Source organism: Callithrix jacchus, chromosome 4 (assembly GCF_049354715.1).
Source record: "Callithrix jacchus isolate 240 chromosome 4, calJac240_pri, whole genome shotgun sequence".
Classification (NCBI taxonomy): Eukaryota; Metazoa; Chordata; class Mammalia; order Primates; family Cebidae; genus Callithrix; species Callithrix jacchus.
The window spans coordinates 47,230,651-47,250,288 of NC_133505.1; the positions used below are offsets into that span (position 1 = coordinate 47,230,651).

At 39.0% G+C, this 19,638-nt stretch overlaps 1 protein-coding gene across 8 annotated transcripts in view; it reads left to right on the forward strand.

Moving 5' to 3' along the window:
* The window catches only part of DNAH8 (dynein axonemal heavy chain 8), a 346,427-nt gene that overhangs the window by 151,919 nt on the left and 174,870 nt on the right, over positions 1-19,638 (forward strand). For all 8 annotated transcript variants that reach the window (XM_054254946.2, XM_054254948.2, XM_054254949.2 and 5 more), the window contains 10 exons: positions 1,342-1,541; positions 4,400-4,553; positions 5,984-6,147; positions 7,598-7,700; positions 8,680-8,784; positions 9,164-9,325; positions 11,941-12,165; positions 14,885-15,057; positions 16,419-16,597; positions 17,733-17,920. In XM_054254946.2, the coding sequence (XP_054110921.2) occupies positions 1,342-1,541; positions 4,400-4,553; positions 5,984-6,147; positions 7,598-7,700; positions 8,680-8,784; positions 9,164-9,325; positions 11,941-12,165; positions 14,885-15,057; positions 16,419-16,597; positions 17,733-17,920 (1,653 nt within the window). The remainder of the gene's footprint in view (positions 1-1,341; positions 1,542-4,399; positions 4,554-5,983; positions 6,148-7,597; positions 7,701-8,679; positions 8,785-9,163; positions 9,326-11,940; positions 12,166-14,884; positions 15,058-16,418; positions 16,598-17,732; positions 17,921-19,638) is intronic.

The following is a 19,638-nucleotide window of genomic DNA, read 5'->3' on the forward strand; positions in this document are numbered from 1 at the left end:
CTGGCCCCAGTGGCCCAGGCTCTCAGGCCTGTGTTTTAGCTCCACCAACTGGTTTGCATAGCTTTTCCACTTTCGGTTCATGGACATGTTTATCTTGTTTTTAAGCCTGGCTCTGCTTTTTTACTGAGTTTAAAAAAATTATTTTATCCATTATTCCATGTTTTTGGAGTTGAGAAAATGTACCATGTGACCATAAATCTCCCAAATATATGGTTTGGGTTTTCTGCCTTCCTCTAACCTCTTCTTAATAATATGTGTACACAGAAAGCTTTTCTTTCAAAGTATTTTTGTCCTGTTTGTAAATGTCACTAAGAACCAAAGAGTTAGAAACACTTTGATGGCCATCCCCTTCTTATAAGTAGGTTTTTATACTTAATAATATAGCCATTCATAGGCTATGCTTTATTATACAGTTTCAAGTGATTCCAGGATTCTGTTAATGACTCTTGGTACACAAAACAGAGTCTACCCCAGATACGTCTAGTTGCTCAGCCACACATGCCCTACCATTAGCTAAATTAGATTCCTGCTGTTACTAGACTCACTGCCTCTAAAGGAAGCCTTGCCTTCAGTACAGAATTTCCTCTTCCTCCCGGACAGCCTCTGCTGGAATCCCACCTCCCCATCTGTAAATCCTTTCCTCCTCAGCACAGGCCTCCCTCCTCAGAAATCACCATGGTTCACATTATTCTTAGGACATTTATTACACCCTAATTTGTTTCATGATCATTTGTGCAAATATCTCACACCTTTAAATTCTTTTTCATCTCTGTGATTCTAACTATGAACACAAGTTGAGGCATTGTGGGGAAAATATGTTACTTTTATTTTCTTTTGTGAGTCTTTCTTATTAAGTATTCTCAAAACAAATTAGAAAAACCCACAGGAAAAAAATAATTAATGTTTAAGCAAATGAGATATTCATATTAGGACCAGAGCAGGCAGGAATGTAGTAATATTTATATGTTACTTGAAAGAGTTTAAAAGACCCTCATGTATATTCTCATTTGATTCTCATAGCTAACATCTGGGATAGACAGGGTAGTTGTCATTATCCCCATTTTAGCCAAAACCTCCAATTGAAAACATAAAAAATGATTTAAATTACATTGTTTCATGTATGTGGCACAGAAAAATAATTAGCAGTCATCGAATCACAGGGCTCTAGTGTCAAGATGCAACACAATGATTTGAAGCCTTGGTTTTCTTGGCTGTAAAATGACTAATGAACTGAGTGACTTCCAGGTCCCATTCAAGCTAAAAAAAAATGCTGTGATTTTTACGATATACTTAACTTGTAGCTGAAAACATCATGACATATCCTTTGCTTTTCCTCCAAAGGATATTTGCATATCTGCCATTAAGGAGAAGGATATCGAAGCCAAGATGACTCAGGTGATTGAGAACTGGACCAACCAAAATCTGAGTTTTGCAGCATTTAAGGGAAAAGGAGAGCTCCTGCTCAAAGGAACCGAATCGGGAGAAATTATCACTTTGATGGAGGATAGTTTAATGGTCTTAGGGTCCTTACTCAGCAACAGGTAATTTTATAATTTGGGGGAGAGGTTTAAATTGGATATTTAGGGTTACAAAATTCTAAGTAAAGCCTCAGTTTTAAAGCTATGGCATTGGATAGGATTCTGCCCTAGACTGCTAGATACTGTCTGTCCCTATATGAATGGTCTTTTTTCCCTAATAAACATGGCCTCTGTCTCTTCTCTGATGCTACTCATCTACCCTTCCCTATTTTTTCTGATGGGCCCCATCCTAATTATTCCTCTCCAAACTGGCAGCTTGTCCTTTGAAGGTCTTGGCTCCCCACTGAGATGACCTCTTCATTTTATCTTTTCTCTTCTTTATTCCTCTGATTTGACATCATCGACCTCTTGGCTTACCCTGTTCAAGCAGTCACCCAATGGCCCGGGAAAAGCCTGCTGGCCACAGGTGAAAGCAATCTACCATTAAGGGCTTGGCACTTACCTAGAAACATTTTTTTATGGTGAAAAGAGGCTGAGACCATTATGGCCTGATGAGGTCACGTGTTCATCATTGAACTATGGACCAGCTCGAAGGTGCCTATAATCTTAAGTGTAGCTTTAGGAAATTCCTATAGGACTCAGTCAAATTAAATATTCTGTCAGGTTTTTGATCTGGGCATTGGCAACCTCCATTCCTCTAGCTGACTGTGCAGTAGTTCTCAACTATTCTTCACCTGAACACACCTAAGAAATGTTTAATATCCCTTCTCCAGGTTGGGATCACTGGTTAGTGAGTGGCATCCTGCATGACCTCTGCCCCTAGGGGCAGTCTTGAATTTGCATAATGACAAATCTGCCAGTCCAGGGAGTTCTGGGTTGAATTCATAAAGGTTAAGGTCCTCAGATGCATCCTCTGCATTCAGGGAATCCTGGCAAAGGTGACCAAAGAATATTCAGTGATTCCTGGACTTCATGGGCTACTGCTTCCCCGTGGTTCATTGCAACATTTGCCATCTGACTGCCTGTCAGAGGAGGGCTGTAGATTCATCTGGCCAGTGTCTGCAGCCAAGGAATTCAGTATTGGAAGGCTTTCTTAAATTCATACTTACTTGGACATAACCTGATTAGTATAATACCTATTTCTGTATTAGTAAACTCAATGTTTACAAACTTCTAGGCCCTGCCAGAAAGAGTATAAGGATAGCTAAGAAGTCATCACATTCTGCGAGAGTCTCCTCCTAGAACTTTGCAGTGCCAAGTAGGTCTGGAAAGCATGTTTCAGAACTAACCGCAGACTGCCCTAGCAGTGAGTAGTGCCTGCTGGATCTCTAAGACTACTCTGATGTGACTTCAGAAGAAAGTTGTATGTCTCCTTGGTGAGACTTGACTGTAGATGTTGCCTGGATTGTGACACTTCCCTGGTGGATCCCTGATTCCATGGGACTTCATGGGTCCTGGTAGATTTGACCACACAAAGTTGAACAATGCAGGTATCTGGCCAAAGGACAGAAACTAGCTATGCTAGATTTTATTTCAGATCTCCCATTTCCATCTTTAGAAGTTATACACCATCAAGGATGACTCTTTTTATTCTCTGTGCAGAATCATTTTTGGTCTGTCTAGTTGCTCCATCTCCCTAAACTGCCTGCCCATGCCATGTTAGTTTACATGTCTTTATTTGGAAGATGTTTTTGGCATATTGACTGCCTTTCAGCTCTAGACCAGTGGCCAGGTAAACAGTATAAATGGAGTGTTGGGAAAAATGCCTCTTACTGCCCGAACAACTGGATTACCTACCTCCTTGGAGCAATCTGTGTTCAACTCCATTTGTAACTTCATGTATAACATAGGCTTTCAGGGAAGTTATGGGTTGTATTCAGGCATCGGACTGTACCCAGAAAAACCTCATTCTACGTATGAATATCTTCAAATCACTCTGTCCTAGATCAAGACAAGTTTGAAGATCCTAGTCAACAAGTGCCTCTCACCAGCAAATGTCACTGCACCACATTGAAACTACTTGCCCTTGGCACACACAACAGTCAGCTTCTTGCTCTAACTGTAGGTAGTGGGGGTTTTACCCAGTAGCCTCCCATTGCTACCTCCAAGATATCCATTCTATTTCTTGTGTTCCTCTGTTGTGCTCGCTTTCTGGACCCTTTGTATTCTCATAAACACTTCAGCAAGCCCCAATAATCAAAAAACAGGAGCCATGCCATTGTGGGACAGCAATCCTGGGTCTCTAGCGCTGCAGAATCTGGTTGCAATACCTGGTGTAATTTGCTGTCTCTGGGTGGGAAGAGCACACCTGTAAGTGAACATCAGACCTCAAGCTTGACCCTGGCTTTGTGGTCATCTTTCTCCAGGTGAACCTGGTGATACCTATTTTTCTCCTGATCTTTAGGGATCTGATTTGTCCTGTCCTTTTAGAGACAGTCTGTCTCTTGCTGGATGAAACCTTTAAGACCATCCATAAGAGGAAAATCCCTGGATAGTGGTCTCTTTCTCTAGATTCAATAGTTCTACGGACCAATAACAGTGCCTTATGTATTACTCTCACAGGCAGTCCCCACTTGGATTTGGTTCACAGAAGTTTTGGAAAACCATCTTATTCCTTGTTTGCCATTTACTCCCAGAAGCAACCAGCACAGCTCCTTTGCTGGACCTAAGTACCATAAAACTAGGCCCATTCTCCTATTCTATGACTGACACATGGGAACAATAAGTAAAATCACATAGGGATATGAGTTTTATTCATAGAAAGCAACAGTTTTTATTAGCTGTATGAGAGCTGGTAGGAACTGCCCTTTTAGGACAAAACATTCATTTCCAAAGTAGTATTTCTTTTGTAATTTACTTCGGTAAGGCGGTACTATTTTCTGAATCTTTGAAACGTGATCTTTTCTGTTCTTACCTTTTAGATACAATGCTCCATTTAAAAAATCTATCCAGAATTGGGTGTATAAATTGTCCACTTCCTCAGATATAATTGAAGAGTGGCTTGTAGTACAGAACCTTTGGGTTTATCTTGAAGCTGTCTTTGTAGGTGGAGATATTGCCAAACAGCTGCCTCAGGTAAATACAGCTTTTGTAATTACTGATCAAATAATTTGGTGTATGTTGTCTATATGTCTCCGTAAACGTCTTCACAAAGACATATGTTCAGGGCTTGACTATCGCCAGGGTTTGGCAAACTATGGCCCACTTGCCTGTTTTTGTAAATAAAGTTTTATCGGAACACAGTCACATCCTTTCCTTTATATATTGTCTGTGGCTGCTTGCGCGCCACAACATCAGAGCCGAGTAGTTATAACAGATTACATGGCCCAAAAGTCTAAAATCTTTATTATCTGGCCCCTTACAGAATGTTTTTTTAAAGTGCTGACCTCTGATTAGCAGAAAGAAGAAACTCACATAGTTTTAAACAGTGAATAATCACAAGGTTGTTTGAGGATGTGAGGTACATTCAAATACAGTACTATAAAATTATAGTAACTCTTCTCTTCTAAGAGTTAACCTCATAATGGTCCTCTGAGAGTAGTATTAAAATTAACCTATATTCTGTAAGAACAGATTAACTTTAATGATTAGTAAGTCTACTATTAGCAGATCAGAAACAGTGTGTGGAGCAAGAAAACAGCCTTGGGAGGCTGTAAAAAAATCTTTAAAACAGCTCTATTGGGGTCCTTTAAATAAATTCCAATAACTATAATAACTGATAGTTTTGATCTATGAAGGTAACTTTCTTCTTAGAAAATCAAGCCTGCTCTTCCTAAACTTCTATATTTACAAACAGGACCTATATAGGTTAAAAATCAAGGATAAAAAAGGTTTTTTTTGAAAATGGCCAAATTCCTTTGTATTATAGCACATTTTTAAAGCATTAAACTGAAATATATCATTTTTGTTTTTTAATCAGAAGGCTGTATTTTTAAGAGGTGAGATTATGCCAATTTCTAGAGGCATTTTTGCAATTGAGTGCAAAGCTTAATATCATTCACAGTAAATAGGAAATTTTCACTTGCAAAAATGTAAATGAAACTTTGTTTTGTGGTTTTACTGCATTCTTTTCTTTTTTCCCCCCCGCCCTGGGGTACTATTGAGCTGTAATTATTCCAAGAATCCTGAGATCAAATTATTTTCATGCTTCTTCAGTTTGCTCATCAAACCAAAACACCTGGGGTGCTGAGACACTAGATTGGAACTTTAAGTTGATAGCTCTGCAAATTAATCATATGGTATTTTGAAAAACATATTAAATGCAATGAAACAAATAAGCAATAAGCCCCATTGTGATAAAGTAGCATTTTAATATGCAATTTTATAGCTTTGGGTTTGTGTCGTTCAGAATTAATTCAAATGAGAAAAAAATTGCCTGTTTAAATTATGTAGCCTGAGACTAATAGAGGCTGGTTTGAAGAACTATAGAAAATTCCAGGGTGAAGGCTTTGCTTTTTTTTGGTTAGCCAAATGCTAATCTTTACTGGCTATGGATTCGTTTTCAGGAAGCAAAACGTTTTCAGAATATTGACAAGTCATGGATAAAAATAATGCAGCGAGCTCATGAGAATCCCAATGTGATTAATTGCTGTGTTGGAGATGAGACCATGGGACAACTTTTACCTCATTTACACGAGCAGTTGGAAGTATGTCAGAAGTCACTGACAGGGTAAGAGTTTAATTTTTAGATCATGTATCATTTTGTATGTGACCATGTTTTATCCCAAACTCACTAGTATTGATTACATTTCTGTTTTGATAGTGATGGTTAAAGTATGGACAGAAACTTAAAATTTCACATAGATTTAACTTTTCTGCAAGGAAGACATCTTTGTCTTAGGGGTGGGTGGGTGAAGGCATTGTATTAGTTCCCTAGGGTTGCTGTAACAAATTTCTACAGACTGGTTGGCTTAATGCAACAGAAATTAATTCTCTCACATTTGTGGTGAGAAGAAGTCTGAAATCAAGGTGTTGGCTCCCTCTGAAGACTCTAAGAGAGGATCTTCCCTTGCCTTTTTTGGCTTCTTGTGGCTCTAAGAGTTTCTTGGCTCATGGCTACATAACTCCAATCTCTCGCTGTCTTCACCTGGCCCTCTCCTCTTCTTCCTGTGTGTCTCTTAGGACATTCGTCATTGCATTCAGGGCTCTTCAAGATCCTTAATCTCAAGATCCTTCATCCCCTTTGCAAAAGTCCTTTTTCCAAATAAGGTCACACTCACAGATTTCAGGGAATAGGAAAGACATGGGCATGTGCACTAAGAACAATTCACCAGACACATTCAGTTTTATTTTTACTTATTTATTTTATTTTATTTTATTTTATTTTTACCATCATAAGCGGATAGCTGTCAGGATAATTGTCTTTTTTTTTTTTTTTTTGAGATGGAGTTTCGTTCTTGTTACCCAGGCTGGAGTGCAATGGCGCGATCTCCGCTCACCGCAACCTCCGCCTCCCAGGTTCAGGCAATTCTCCTGCCTCAGCCTCCTGAGTAGCTGGGACTACAGGCACGCGCCACCATGCCCAGCTAATTTTTTGTATTTTTAGTAGAGACGGGGTTTCACCATGTTGACCAGGATGGTCTCGATCTCTTGACCTCGTGATCAACCCGCCTCGGCCTCCCAAAATGCTGGGATTACAGGCTTGAGCCACCGCGCCTGGCCGATAATTGTTTTAAGGGAGTTCATTTTCAATTTCTATTTGAAATAGGGTGATAATACATCCTGGTTGGTCCAAGTTTATGCCTCTGTCCTGGCTTAATGATTAGTTGTCCCCCATTTCACTCTCAAAATGCGTTGGTTTGGAGATAAGGTTTGTGCTCCTCCTTGGTTTAAGCCATGAGGTTTCCAACAGTCTTAGAAAAGTCATAGGAGGGCATCTGTTGATAAAGGAGAGGACAGCAGATGACGGTGCAGACTTGCTCTGATTCTCTTGTTTCCCAAGTGCCATCCATGGTGGAGCATGGACTTTGGTTTTCACCAATCATGCAGGGGTGAGTGATAAATGACTTCAGGTTTTTGCTATTGTCTTAGCAAAGATGTTAGTGATTATGTCTTGGCTAGAAAAATAATAATATAGGGGGAAAAGCCACTTGGTAACATACTATCAACTTTATTTGTAGGTATTTGGAGAAGAAACGATTACTATTTCCAAGGTTCTTCTTTGTATCTGATCCAGTTCTCTTGGAAATTCTTGGACAAGCCAGTGATTCCCACACCATACAGGTATAATCCAAGAATCTGTGATCTAAATTGCTTTTTCCACAGCATACACAATCAAGAATAAACGTGAAGTTAAAATATTAAAAATGCAGGCAGGAAAGAAGAGTACTACAAATTACATTGATCGTAAAATGTATTTTCTGTGTATTTGGAGCCTATTATCCTGAAGCAGTCCAGCCGTGTTAAGCAAGTCACTGACTATGCCACTCCTTAGTCATGTGACCTTGGCAAGCTTCCTAATTTCCCCATACCTCAATTTCCACATCTGTAAAATCAGGATATTAATGGTTCTCACCTCACAGGACTGTCATGAGGATTATATGAGAGCATGCATAGCAAAGTCTCTAGCACACAGTATGTGTTGATTAAATCGAATTTATCATTATGAGTATTTTATTCTAAATATTCTTAGACCAAATAGGGGTTGTATTTTGGATTTGCCCTTTTTTCCCTCCAGAATACTTCTCAAATGCTTTTAGCCATTTCTCAGAGCAATATTTTGGAAGAGGAAAAGAAAAACCATAGTGAACTGAGAGTGGGAGGCATGGAAGGGCCCATCCTGGGGCCAATTCTTGTTTGGGGATCTGGGAAATAGCTATTGTTATTTCCTTGTTGGTTTCCAGGGACTTGTAATGATGAGAAGAGAGAATGAAATGGCTCTGTGAAAGGTGGAGAAAGGAAAGGACTGAGCTGTATCTTGTTGGGGAGGAGGGGTGAGGCGGTATGGTCCAGTCTCCATCTGGAGGAAGGTGGCAGTCCTTAGTCTAATCTGCATAGCATGAGAAGGAGCCATATGTGGGACTTGGATAAAAGATTCTGTAGGGCTTGATTTTACAAAGTAGGCCTCCAAGCCAGTCAAGGGTCAAAGCAAGTCTCCTTATTTTTTGAGACAATGAAGTCAATTCTTAACCTTTTAAAAAGATACAAAATATTCAGTCTTTTGTGTTCAGCCTCATGTGTGATGTTTTCCTCTGTCTTACAGCCGCATCTCCCTGCAGTATCTGACAACATCAATGAAGTGACATTTCATGCAAAAGACTACGATCGCATCATGGCTGTCGTATCAAGAGAAGGAGAAAAAATTGTTGTAATTTACCTTGCTTTAAATTTTTTTACTAGAATTTCTTTAAAAACTTTGGTTGAGGAGAATGCAATTCTCTTATGGAAAAAAACAGGAGGAGAGATAGTTCTTATTCTATAGCCCTGGGCTTTGTTAAAAACTAGTTTAGATATATCCTTTAACTTCTCTTGAGACTCATTTTGCAATTTATAAAGTGAAAGTTTTAGACTAGGTGATCACTATAGTTCCTTCCAGCTATAGCATTAGATGATTTTACCGATATTTAAAATATTTTGTATAAAATATAAAACTGTTTGCTTGTCAAAGGGCACTGTGATTTATTAAGTATGCATGTAAAAATGCCAAATTATTATCCATTTATAATATATTTGTAATTTTGTTTTAGTTGGATAATTCTGTTATAGCCAAAGGTCCTGTGGAGATTTGGCTTCTGGAATTGTTAAAAATGCAGATGTCATCATTACATAATATAATTAGATCCGCTTTCTATCAAATCAGTGATACAGGATTTCAACTCTTACCATTCCTCAGCCACTTTCCAGCACAGGTGAGAATACACAATGCTTAAGTAATGGTGAAAAGAAATGGAAGTAAAGAGGAAGGATGCTTAGGAGGTTGTTGGGCTGATGGTGTGAGGCAATTGTAGCTTTGAACTAGTTAGAGTGGTGTACCCATGCTCATTTAAACCTCAGCTCCCAGCCACCTGCTTGTCAACCTACACCATTCTAGACCAACCCATCCCATCTGCCAGAAGAGGATATGCCACTATTTTCTCATCATTAAGGATATGTACATTGAGTCTAATAGATACATAAGAATGTGTATGTGTGTGTGTGTGTATATATATATATTCATTTTTTTAAGTTTTTTTAAAAAAGACTGACATTTACTTACTATCAAGTTAATTTTACATTTTTATCTGAAATTGTTTAAAATTCCACTTCTGCTTTCTTTTAAAATATGTTTCAAAGATTTGAATGCAATGGATCCTTGCTGCAAAAATTATAAAAGTGGAATTCTTGGGTGATGGGTTGACAGGTGCAGCAAACTATGGCACATGTTTGCCTATGTAATAAACCTGCACATTCTGCACATGTATCCCAAAACTTAAATAAAATAAAAATAAAACTGGAAATAAGAATTTCCCATATTACTACCACCTAAAAATTATGACTATATTAATATTTTAGTGTATTCCCTTCTAATGTTTATGTGTTTATTGTTGTTTTTCTCTTTTTTTAAATTGACATATAACAATTGTACATATTTATGGGGTGCATAGTGATGTTTTGATACACACATCTCATGATCAGGTGAGAGTAATTAGCATATTAATCATCTCAAACACTTATCATTTCTTTGTGTTGGGAACGATCAATATCCTCCTCCTAGCTATTTGAAACTATACGTTATTCTTAACTATAATTATCCTACAGTGGTATAGAACTGGGCCTATTAGGAACTAGGCCGCGCAGCAGAAGGTGAGTGGCGGGCAAGTGAGTATTACTGCCTCACCTCTACCTCCTGTCAGATCGGCGGCAGCTTTAGATTCTCTTAGGAGGGCGAACCCTGTTGTGAACTGTGCATTTGAGGGATCTAGGTTGTATGCTCCTTATGAGAATCTAAACCATCCCCCGATCCCTGTCCATGGAAAAATTGTCTTCCATGAAACCGGTCCCTAGTGCCAAAAAGGCTGGGGATCACTGGTGTAGATCACTAAAACTTAGTCCTCCTACCTAGCTGTGATTTTGTAACCTTTGGCAAATCCGTCCCTGTCCTCCTCTTCCTTAACTTTCCCAGCCTCTAGTATCCTCCATTCTGCTTTCACTTCTCTGAGGTCAGCTTTATTTTAGCTTCCATGAGTGCGTGAGAACATGTGATGCCTTCTGATATTGTTTAATGCGTTTATTATAGGCGTCAAATAATATTGATGAGAATGGGCATTCTTATTTTCTGTGTGTTTTTTTTTAATGAAACATCCTCTTTTCCACTGTTAAGTCGCATGCCTTTTTAGACTGAGTATATAACATAATTTTAAGTTGTTCTTGGTGACTCAGGATAATGATTATAAAGACTTGCCTTTGGACAGACACCATTATGCAGTGGATGTTGGGGTCTGCTGGTCTGTTTGTCTTTAAGTCAGGCAGTCTTAACTGCTATGCTTTTGTAGTTTTTCTCTTTGTCTTTCCCTGCTTGGACCATCATCTGCTGCTGTCAGGGCCACAATCCGCTTGCTCTTGGGGGCTTCCTGACACTGGCTATTTTCTCCAGATCCCGTTGCTCACTTTCACCAGGTGCTTTCATTTATCTGTAGCTTCAGCCCCCAGGATTGGCCACTGCTCTAGCAGGAAAAGTATCAAAGTCCCTGATAAGGCAGGGACGGAAAGAGGGTTTTAGTCTTCCTTTTCTCATTGTTGAGCCCATGGCAAGAAGTATCTACCTACTGCCTGCCTTGCTTTCAGTCCTCTTTTTTGGTCCAAATGATGTTGGATCTGTTATTTGACTTTGGATGAATAGTGAAGGGATGAGGGTGGGGCATGCTCAGACTACTTTTATTTCCTTTTCTGGGGTAGAAATTGGAGTTTAAGGTGGCATCCTCCCACAATGTCTTTATGCCTTCATCAGGATACAAAGAATACAAGCTTCTCTTCTCCCCTTCTCACTTTCTGTCTGCCTCTCTCTTCTATAGATAAATATAGAAACAGAAAGGTAGGCATTGATAAAGATGTGGATATCAGAGAGAGGGAGCAATCAAGAAAGGAGCTAGGCAGCATATTGTTTTTAGAAGAACAAAGAGACCTTCAGAAAGCTGTACTCAAGAACAAGTAAATAAATTCATTCGCTTTTCTTGAGAAAGAAAAATCATTGCATGGAAGTATACAAAAGTCTCGGGCCCTCTGTAGAAAAATTTCCTAAGCATCTTCAGGAACACACATATAATTCAATAAATGGTAGCCAGTATTTTAATGATCATTAACCTATCAACTTTGAAATAATTAAATATTAATGGTTAAAACTTTAACTGTTTCCCTCCTTTGGGGGTGAAGAAATGCAAGTCTATCTCATTTTTAGTTTAAAACGTGAACAAGTGACCACCAGATTTTATTGCAGATGTACTTTAAATATTTGGCCAATTTCAATATTTGTCTGCTGGATCTGTAGGTTGGACTCCTGGGAATTCAGATGTTGTGGACACACGATTCAGAAGAGGCTTTACATAATGCAAAAGATGACAGGAAAATCATGCAAGTGACCAATCAGAAATTCCTGGATATTCTAAATACTCTCATTAGTCAGACAACACATGACCTCAGCAAGTTTGATAGAGTGAAATTCGAAACTCTAATTACCATCCATGTGCATCAGAGAGATATTTTTGATGACTTGGTAAGGTATTTTTTTCTTAATTTGGTGTACTAATAATGAACAGTTAAGAATTGCATATATTGCCTAACTTACGTGAAATTTCCATTTACTTGGTCCTTTTACGTAACTGTGTCCATCAATATCATGTCCACAATATTGTGTACCTGTACTGGGTGGTTTAAAGAACCATATATATTCATTTGGCATTCTGAAAGTCTGGAATCAACTGATGTGATATGAGTCAACAAGTTGTTTCATTAAACCAAATAAACAGGAACATGATATAATTTAGGTCATAAGCTCTGTTGGGTTGATTGGAAAAGGAACACAGATGGAATGGAATCAGGCTTCAGGGCACTCTCATGGCTGTTCATCCAGTTGATGGTGATCATGGGCTTGATTTGGGCAAAGTTCCTTAGGGTAGGACTAAGGGTAAGTGTTTGAATTCCTTTAGAAATAGGACTCTAACCAGTAGCCTTGACCAAGGCCAAGTTCTCCTAAGGCAAGGATTTTCTGTTACAGGCTAGGAGCCCCAGGTGGTTTTGAAATGCCACTGTTAGACAATCTTTACCTATCATTTAACTCCCATTGCTTTAGTCTATTTGATTTGATACACTTTAAAGGTATCTCTTTCCTTCATCAGAGACACATAATTCATGCAGGTTGGGTTTCTGTTTTAGGGAATATGATCATAGACTACCTGTTTTAAACTTCTATCAAAAGTTCTGATCAGATAAGTTATATTTATTGAAGATTAGTTGAAGGACATGCAGTCAGTCCATCCATTCTCCTGCAACCAAGATCCTTGCTTCTCAAAGTATAACATGCTGAACAGTGCCTTGGTAACACCTGGAAGTTGCTGAGAAGAGCAGAATCTCCATCCTCCCTCCTCCCATCCAAGACCAACTGAATCAGAATCTACATTTTAACAAGATTCTCAGGAGATTGATACACATATTGAAGCTTGAGAAATAATGCTCTAAAATTTATCTCTGGATCAAGCTAATATCAGAAAGCTGCACACTTATATTGTGTTGGCCTTCCACTGACTTGCTTTTACTAATTGCAATTACTATTATACTTTGACTTTCGTTGACGTCTACCTCAAGAACCACTAGTATGGAGTTCATTATTATATCTACTATAGGCATGCTTTTGAGGATGTTTTCTATACATCTCTCACTGGCTCCTAAAGCTGAAGTCCTGTAAAAGATGCTTCTTTTAAAATTAAGTGCCAAGCAAAGCTTTACTTTACATCTAGAATGGATTAAAAAAAAAAAAAAAAAAAACCTGTATGCAAAGAAAAGTATGAAACTGTTTTCTTTTATCTTAATCACCGTTGAAGTGTTTGCATCCCAACGAAATCAGGTCTCATGGACAACATATATGCATTTTAGTCTTCCATGTACAATGCTTAGATACAGCCTGATACACAGCAAGAACTCAATAAATCCATTAACTATTCTTCTCCACCTCCTCCTTACCAACTTAACAGATGGTTGAAAGTAGCTGGCTGAGAGCATCCCTGTGGCCTTGAGTCCTGTGTTACAGAGCAATCCCTGGGGGTGGTGCCAGACTGTGTTACCTGAAAGTAACTCAAGGTGATGAATGCAAACTGTGCTTTAGGTGGGAAGCAAGTCCTTAACTAGAGGAGGAAACAAGGTCATAACTAAAGCAAGAAATAACAATAACAAAAAGCAAGACTCTGAATAGCAAGGAGTATGTAGGCCTGGTCAGATGGAGAGCTGAACGTTGAATAGTAGCCATAAGTCAATTTTTTAGTGTCAATTGATGTGGAAGTGAGCCTACTGCATGGGCGTAAGAGCAGTGAAGGGGACCACTTGCCACTTCCTGTGTTGATTCTTCTGAATGGGCAGGACTGGGGTTTTTCCAGTTTCACCAGAAAGTCATGAAGCTCCTCAGAATGTGGTTGTGGTGAGATGCAGTTTCTAAGGGTGCTTACCTGGTTTCTGTCTCTTCGAATGGACCAGGTGCTAGAGCTTGCATCCATGGCAATGGGAGCCCAGCACCTCTTGCCTTAGTTGTGTATGCTGATAACCAGGCAGGTTGTGTGGCTTGGCTATAGTGCTGGTGCAGGGAGACATGTGCATGTATAATCATGTGTTTCCCTGCTTAATCCCTTCAGTGGCTTCCAACTGCCATGAGGACAATTCCTAAACCCCTTCCCATGGCCCTGTGAAGCCTCAACTCTCATTCTTTCTCTAGATCCTGGGATGCCCCAGCTGACCTCTTTCCAGTTCCTTGAAGATGCCAACCAGATCTTCTGGGCCTTTGCCTATAGCACTTACTCTTCCCACTCCCTCATTACCACTTTTGTTCCCCGCTCCTTCTGGGCCTGGCTAATTCCTACTATTTATCTGAGTTTTAGTTGAGATATTTTCATCCTGTGAGTGCCCCTCTCAGATACCTTGGGGTAGTTAGGTCGTCCTGCTGCATATATTCATGAGCCCCAAATCTCTCTGGTGGTGGTTTTTGTGCTTTATTGCAATGATGTGTTTCATCGTTTGCCTTTTGCCCTTTTCCGTAAGCTCTGGAAGCCTGAAACCATGTCTGTCTTTGTTCGAGTAGCCCAGTGCCAAGCATAGGAAGGAATTCAATAAATATTTTTTAAGTGAATAAGAATCAGCTCATCAATGAGTGAAATGAAAACTGCCCACATGCTTGTGCTTTATGCTATTGCAATACAGTATATAAATTTTTTGTATCTTATGTTTTGAAGGTAAAAATGCATATCAAATCAGCTACTGATTTTGAATGGCTAAAACAGAGTAGATTTTATTTTAAGGAAGATTTGGATCAAACTGTGGTGTCTATTACAGATGTTGATTTTATTTACCAAAATGAATTTCTGGGATGTACTGATCGCCTCGTTATCACTCCATTAACAGATAGGTAGGAAACCCGATTTTTGTTTTTTCATTTTGTAATAATGTGCTTAACATTATTTAAGGTTGCATTTGAAATATTAACAAAAGCAGATTGCTGTCGTGCTGGGTATATGCTAGCTCATTAAAGTCAGCCTAACAATGAAATAACCACTTAAACATATATGTGCATTGAATTTTTATGAAGTAGAAGAAGATAAAAGAATAAAAGCAAGCTTGAATGTTGACTGTAAGTAATTTAACGGTTAAGTTTAGATTGCAAGATGGAAAAATGTTCCTAGAATCCCAAAAGTAGTTAAAATTGCAAAGAAGGAAGGTACCTTGGGGAGCATGTAATTTAGTCTGTGGATTTTCAGATGTGGAAATTGATACCTAAAGTGAATTTTCATGGCCAATATGAATAATTAGTCAGTGGCAGATCCCATCACAATTCTTTCCATTATATGACACTAGGCAATTACTGGGTCTTTTTTATCCCATGACACCCAGTTAAATATGCTATGCATAGAAAACTTTCAATAAATGTTATTAGAATTGACTTAAATTGGGTTAATATTTAGTTCTGCTGTTACTTTAAGTAGGGCTGCCTCCGGGTGAAATTATGACACAATCAAATTACATCTTCAGCCTCCTTTTGATTTATTGCACCTATCCCTTTCATATGCCCAGTGCCATAGCAACATACATTTGTCAGTGTGTTTTCTCTTCTATTGGTGTTTACATATTAAGCATCATGTCTCATGAAGCTTTACTAATCTCTTTACTAAGTTTTACTTAGATACAAAACAAATACAACAGAAGCTGGAACATGGATACAAAGAGATTATATTATTATTCTTTGCCCTTTTCTAAATTAGTGAATTATTTCATAGTGAAACTATTTATAGTGGTGTGCCGGAGCTGACTTGTGTCAACCTGTGGTGCTTACCCTGGGTCTGTCTATGTGTATTTTGCCCCAACCTTGTGATATCATGCTGGTAGCTTGTCATTGACCACGGTGGAGGTGTTTATACAATAGAAATTGGCAATGAAAACCAGGTTTATTACTTTTTTTCTGGAGAGCCAGTTGTTAAACATCCGCCAACACAACACTGCCCATTTAGTTTTCCTGACCATAATGGGAGGAAGGTCTGAAGGTTTTAAGTTAGAATTGAAGGGTTTTGAAATTTGTCTCAAGAAATCTTTGGATTCACTGTAGTACTTTTAATGAATATCAAGTACCCCAGCCTTATTTGGTCGCCTCTTTTATGTAAGCTGTGCAAACTCTAAAATAAACAGGCCTATTCCAATTGCATTAGAGTTTTGTTTGTGCCATCCTGTCATGTGTCATCCCATGCTCACAATGCTTTACTGGATGGACATTGGCAGATGCTACATCACGTTAGCGCAGGCCTTGGGCATGAACATGGGAGGCGCTCCCGCAGGACCTGCCGGCACTGGCAAAACAGAAACCACAAAAGACATGGGAAGGTGTCTGGGAAAATATGTGGTCGTGTTTAACTGCTCAGATCAAATGGATTTCAGAGGCCTAGGAAGGATTTTCAAAGGCAAGTGTCAAATAATATAGATTATTTTTGGTGAATTTATTTTTATTGCCCTTTAATGTTATTTTCTTATGTAAATCTAAAGTGACACTATCTCACATAATCAACATTAGTATGGGTTGAGCCGTGTGATATTGCCATTCTAGGTCGAAAATGGCTAGAGATCAACAATCTCATATAGTTCAACACTGTTGCTAGTGTTATAGTCTATGCATTGAATGTGTGTTAGATTACGAACATGGAATCAAGGTATAGTTGCCTGAAATAATAATAGAGAAGATCAAGATGGCAAATGGGGGACACCTGTGGCCTCCCTCCCACTGAAATGAAAGATTTTTAAAAAGCATAGCAACACTGGAAAATAAGAAGTGGGTAGCCATCAGAAGTTGGAAAATTTTGAGAAAATCCTGAAAGGTAGGTAGAAGGTGTTTTCAGATGGACAGAGAAAAACAATATTTGAAGACACATCAGCCTCTGAGCTCAGTCCTTGGTAGTCTTCTCTTTTCGATCTACGTGCATTCCCTTGGTGATCTTCTGTAGGCCCAAGCTTTAAATACCATCTGTATGATGACTCCAAAATTATATCTCTAGCTCGGACTTCTCCTTAAAACTTTAGATTCATTACGTACAACAGTTAATTGAGCATGTCCACTTAAATGTCTAAGAGGTTTATATTTACTATATCTCAAACCAAACTCTTGATCTCTCTTCCCATATCTACTCCTCCCCCAGCCTTCTCCATCTCACTTAACAGTCACTCCCTTCTTCTCCGTGCACAGACACAACAACAACAAACGAACAAAACCCCCACCCCCAGAACAACCTCGACCTGTCCTTCACTCCTCCCTTTCATACTCAGATCCAATCTGTCAGCAAACACTATGGTTCTATTTTCAAAATCCATCCCAAATTTGTACTTTCGTTTTGGCAGTGTACTATTTCCATTGTTTGATGATAATATGCAAACAATTAAACCTCTCTTTATCACTGGAATTAAATATTTATTTATAAACAGCCAGTTAAGAAACTTTACATAATCACGTTTCAGTGTAAATGGTTTGGAATACTGGAGAAATGATTGTTATCAAGAAGGTATATTTAGAGTAAAACTTTACAAATTGACTGTTTTTCGTGCCAGGTCTTGCACAGTCAGGTTCCTGGGGCTGTTTTGATGAGTTTAACAGAATTGAATTGCCTGTATTATCAGTGGCAGCACAACAAATTTATATTGTTTTGACAGCAAGAAAAGAGAGAAAGAAACAGTTCATTTTTTCTGATGGTGATTGTGTTGATTTAAATCCAGAATTTGGAATCTTCTTAACAATGGTGAGAAAAAAGGCTTTACATGCAATTTAATTAGTTTAATTATTATAGACGTAAATGAAACAAAGAATGTGTTAGTGGGTAAACGACCGACAATCCAAGAGTCATGAGCTGTTCTCTCTTATTGTATAATTTTTTTTGAATAGTCAGTAGATAGGGAGCCCAGACAGAAGATAAAATAGTAAAATTTTTTTCCTTTTTTTTTTTTTTTTTTTGAGAAGGAGTTTCGCTCTTGTTACAGGCTGGAGTGCAATGGCGCGATCTTGGCTCACCGCAACCTCTGCCTCCTAGGTTCAGGCAATTCTCCTGCCTCAGCCTCCTGAGTAGCTGGGATTACAGGCACATGCCACCATGCCCAGCTAATTTTTTGTATTTTTAGTAGAGACGGGGTTTCACAATATTGACCAGGATGGTCTCGATCTCTTGACCTCGTGATCCACCCGCCTCGGCCTCCCAAAGTGCTGGGATTACAGGCGTGAGCCACCGTGCCCAGCTCCTTTTTTTTTGAGATGGAGTTTCACTCTGTCGCCCAGGCAGGAGTACAGTGGCGAGATTTTGGCTCCCTGTAACCTTCACCTCCAGGGTTCAAGCGATTCTTCTGCCTCAGCCTCCTGAGTAGCTGGGATTACAGGTGTGTGCTACCACACCTGGCTAATTTTTTTTGTATTTTTAGTAGAGACAGGGTTTCACTGTGTTGATCAGGCAGGTCTCAAACTCCTGACCTCGTGATCCACCCACTGTGGGCTCCCAAAGTGCTGGGATAACAGGCATGAGCCACTGTGCCCAGCTACATGTTTTCTTAATAAAAAAAAAATTCAGATCCAGATCTACAGAGGTTAATATGCTAATGATAATAATAGCTACTGTTCATTGACCACTTAGTATAATTTGTGTAAGGTGCAGGCTAAAAGTTCTATGTGCTGTATCTGATGGCATAACTCACGTGATTCTGCAGTAACAAACAATCTCTAAATCTTAATTGCTTAAAACCACAAGATGTATCTTGTCAAGATATCTCTCTGTCATGCCACATGTCCACTGTGGGATTGACTAGAGTAGGGGTGTGAGGCCAGGGCTGCTTTGTATGTCCTTACTCAGGTATTTGGCCTTACAAGGTACCTACTATCTCAATCATTGCTCTTTGCTATAGCAAAGGAGAAAGAGAGCATGAAGAATTTTGCTCTAACTCGTAGAGTTTCTTTCTAGAAGTGCCACAAGTCTTGAGTCATTGGCTAAAGCAAGTTTCATGACCTAACTTCATGGGGTGGTGGGGTGGGGGAAAACGTGCAGTCCTATTATGTAACTAGAAAGAGAAAGGACCTGAAATATTCTCTCACATGTACACTGTATCTTATAGCTATGATAGCTCTCTGAAGTGGGTATTATATAGCTGACTTACTTGAGGCTCAGTGAGACTTAAAAACTTCCTAGGTCACCCAGCCAGTAAGAGAAAGAAGTTATTGTCTCTCTAACATCAAAATCTGACTGCTTAACCTCCACACTTGGTCTTTCTTTAACACTGAATAAAAGGAAATGACTTAAAATTTCTATATTAATTTAACAAGGTCCTATACCAAAGAATTGTAACAAATTCAGTTACTATGTGATGAAGGGTGAGCTTTGAGATTCAGTGTTGTAAAGACAGAAAACCAAGGGCATGAATAAACAGGAGTTTTTATGCTTTTATGTTACCAGTTTTAAAGCTTTTATGTGTTTTCCAT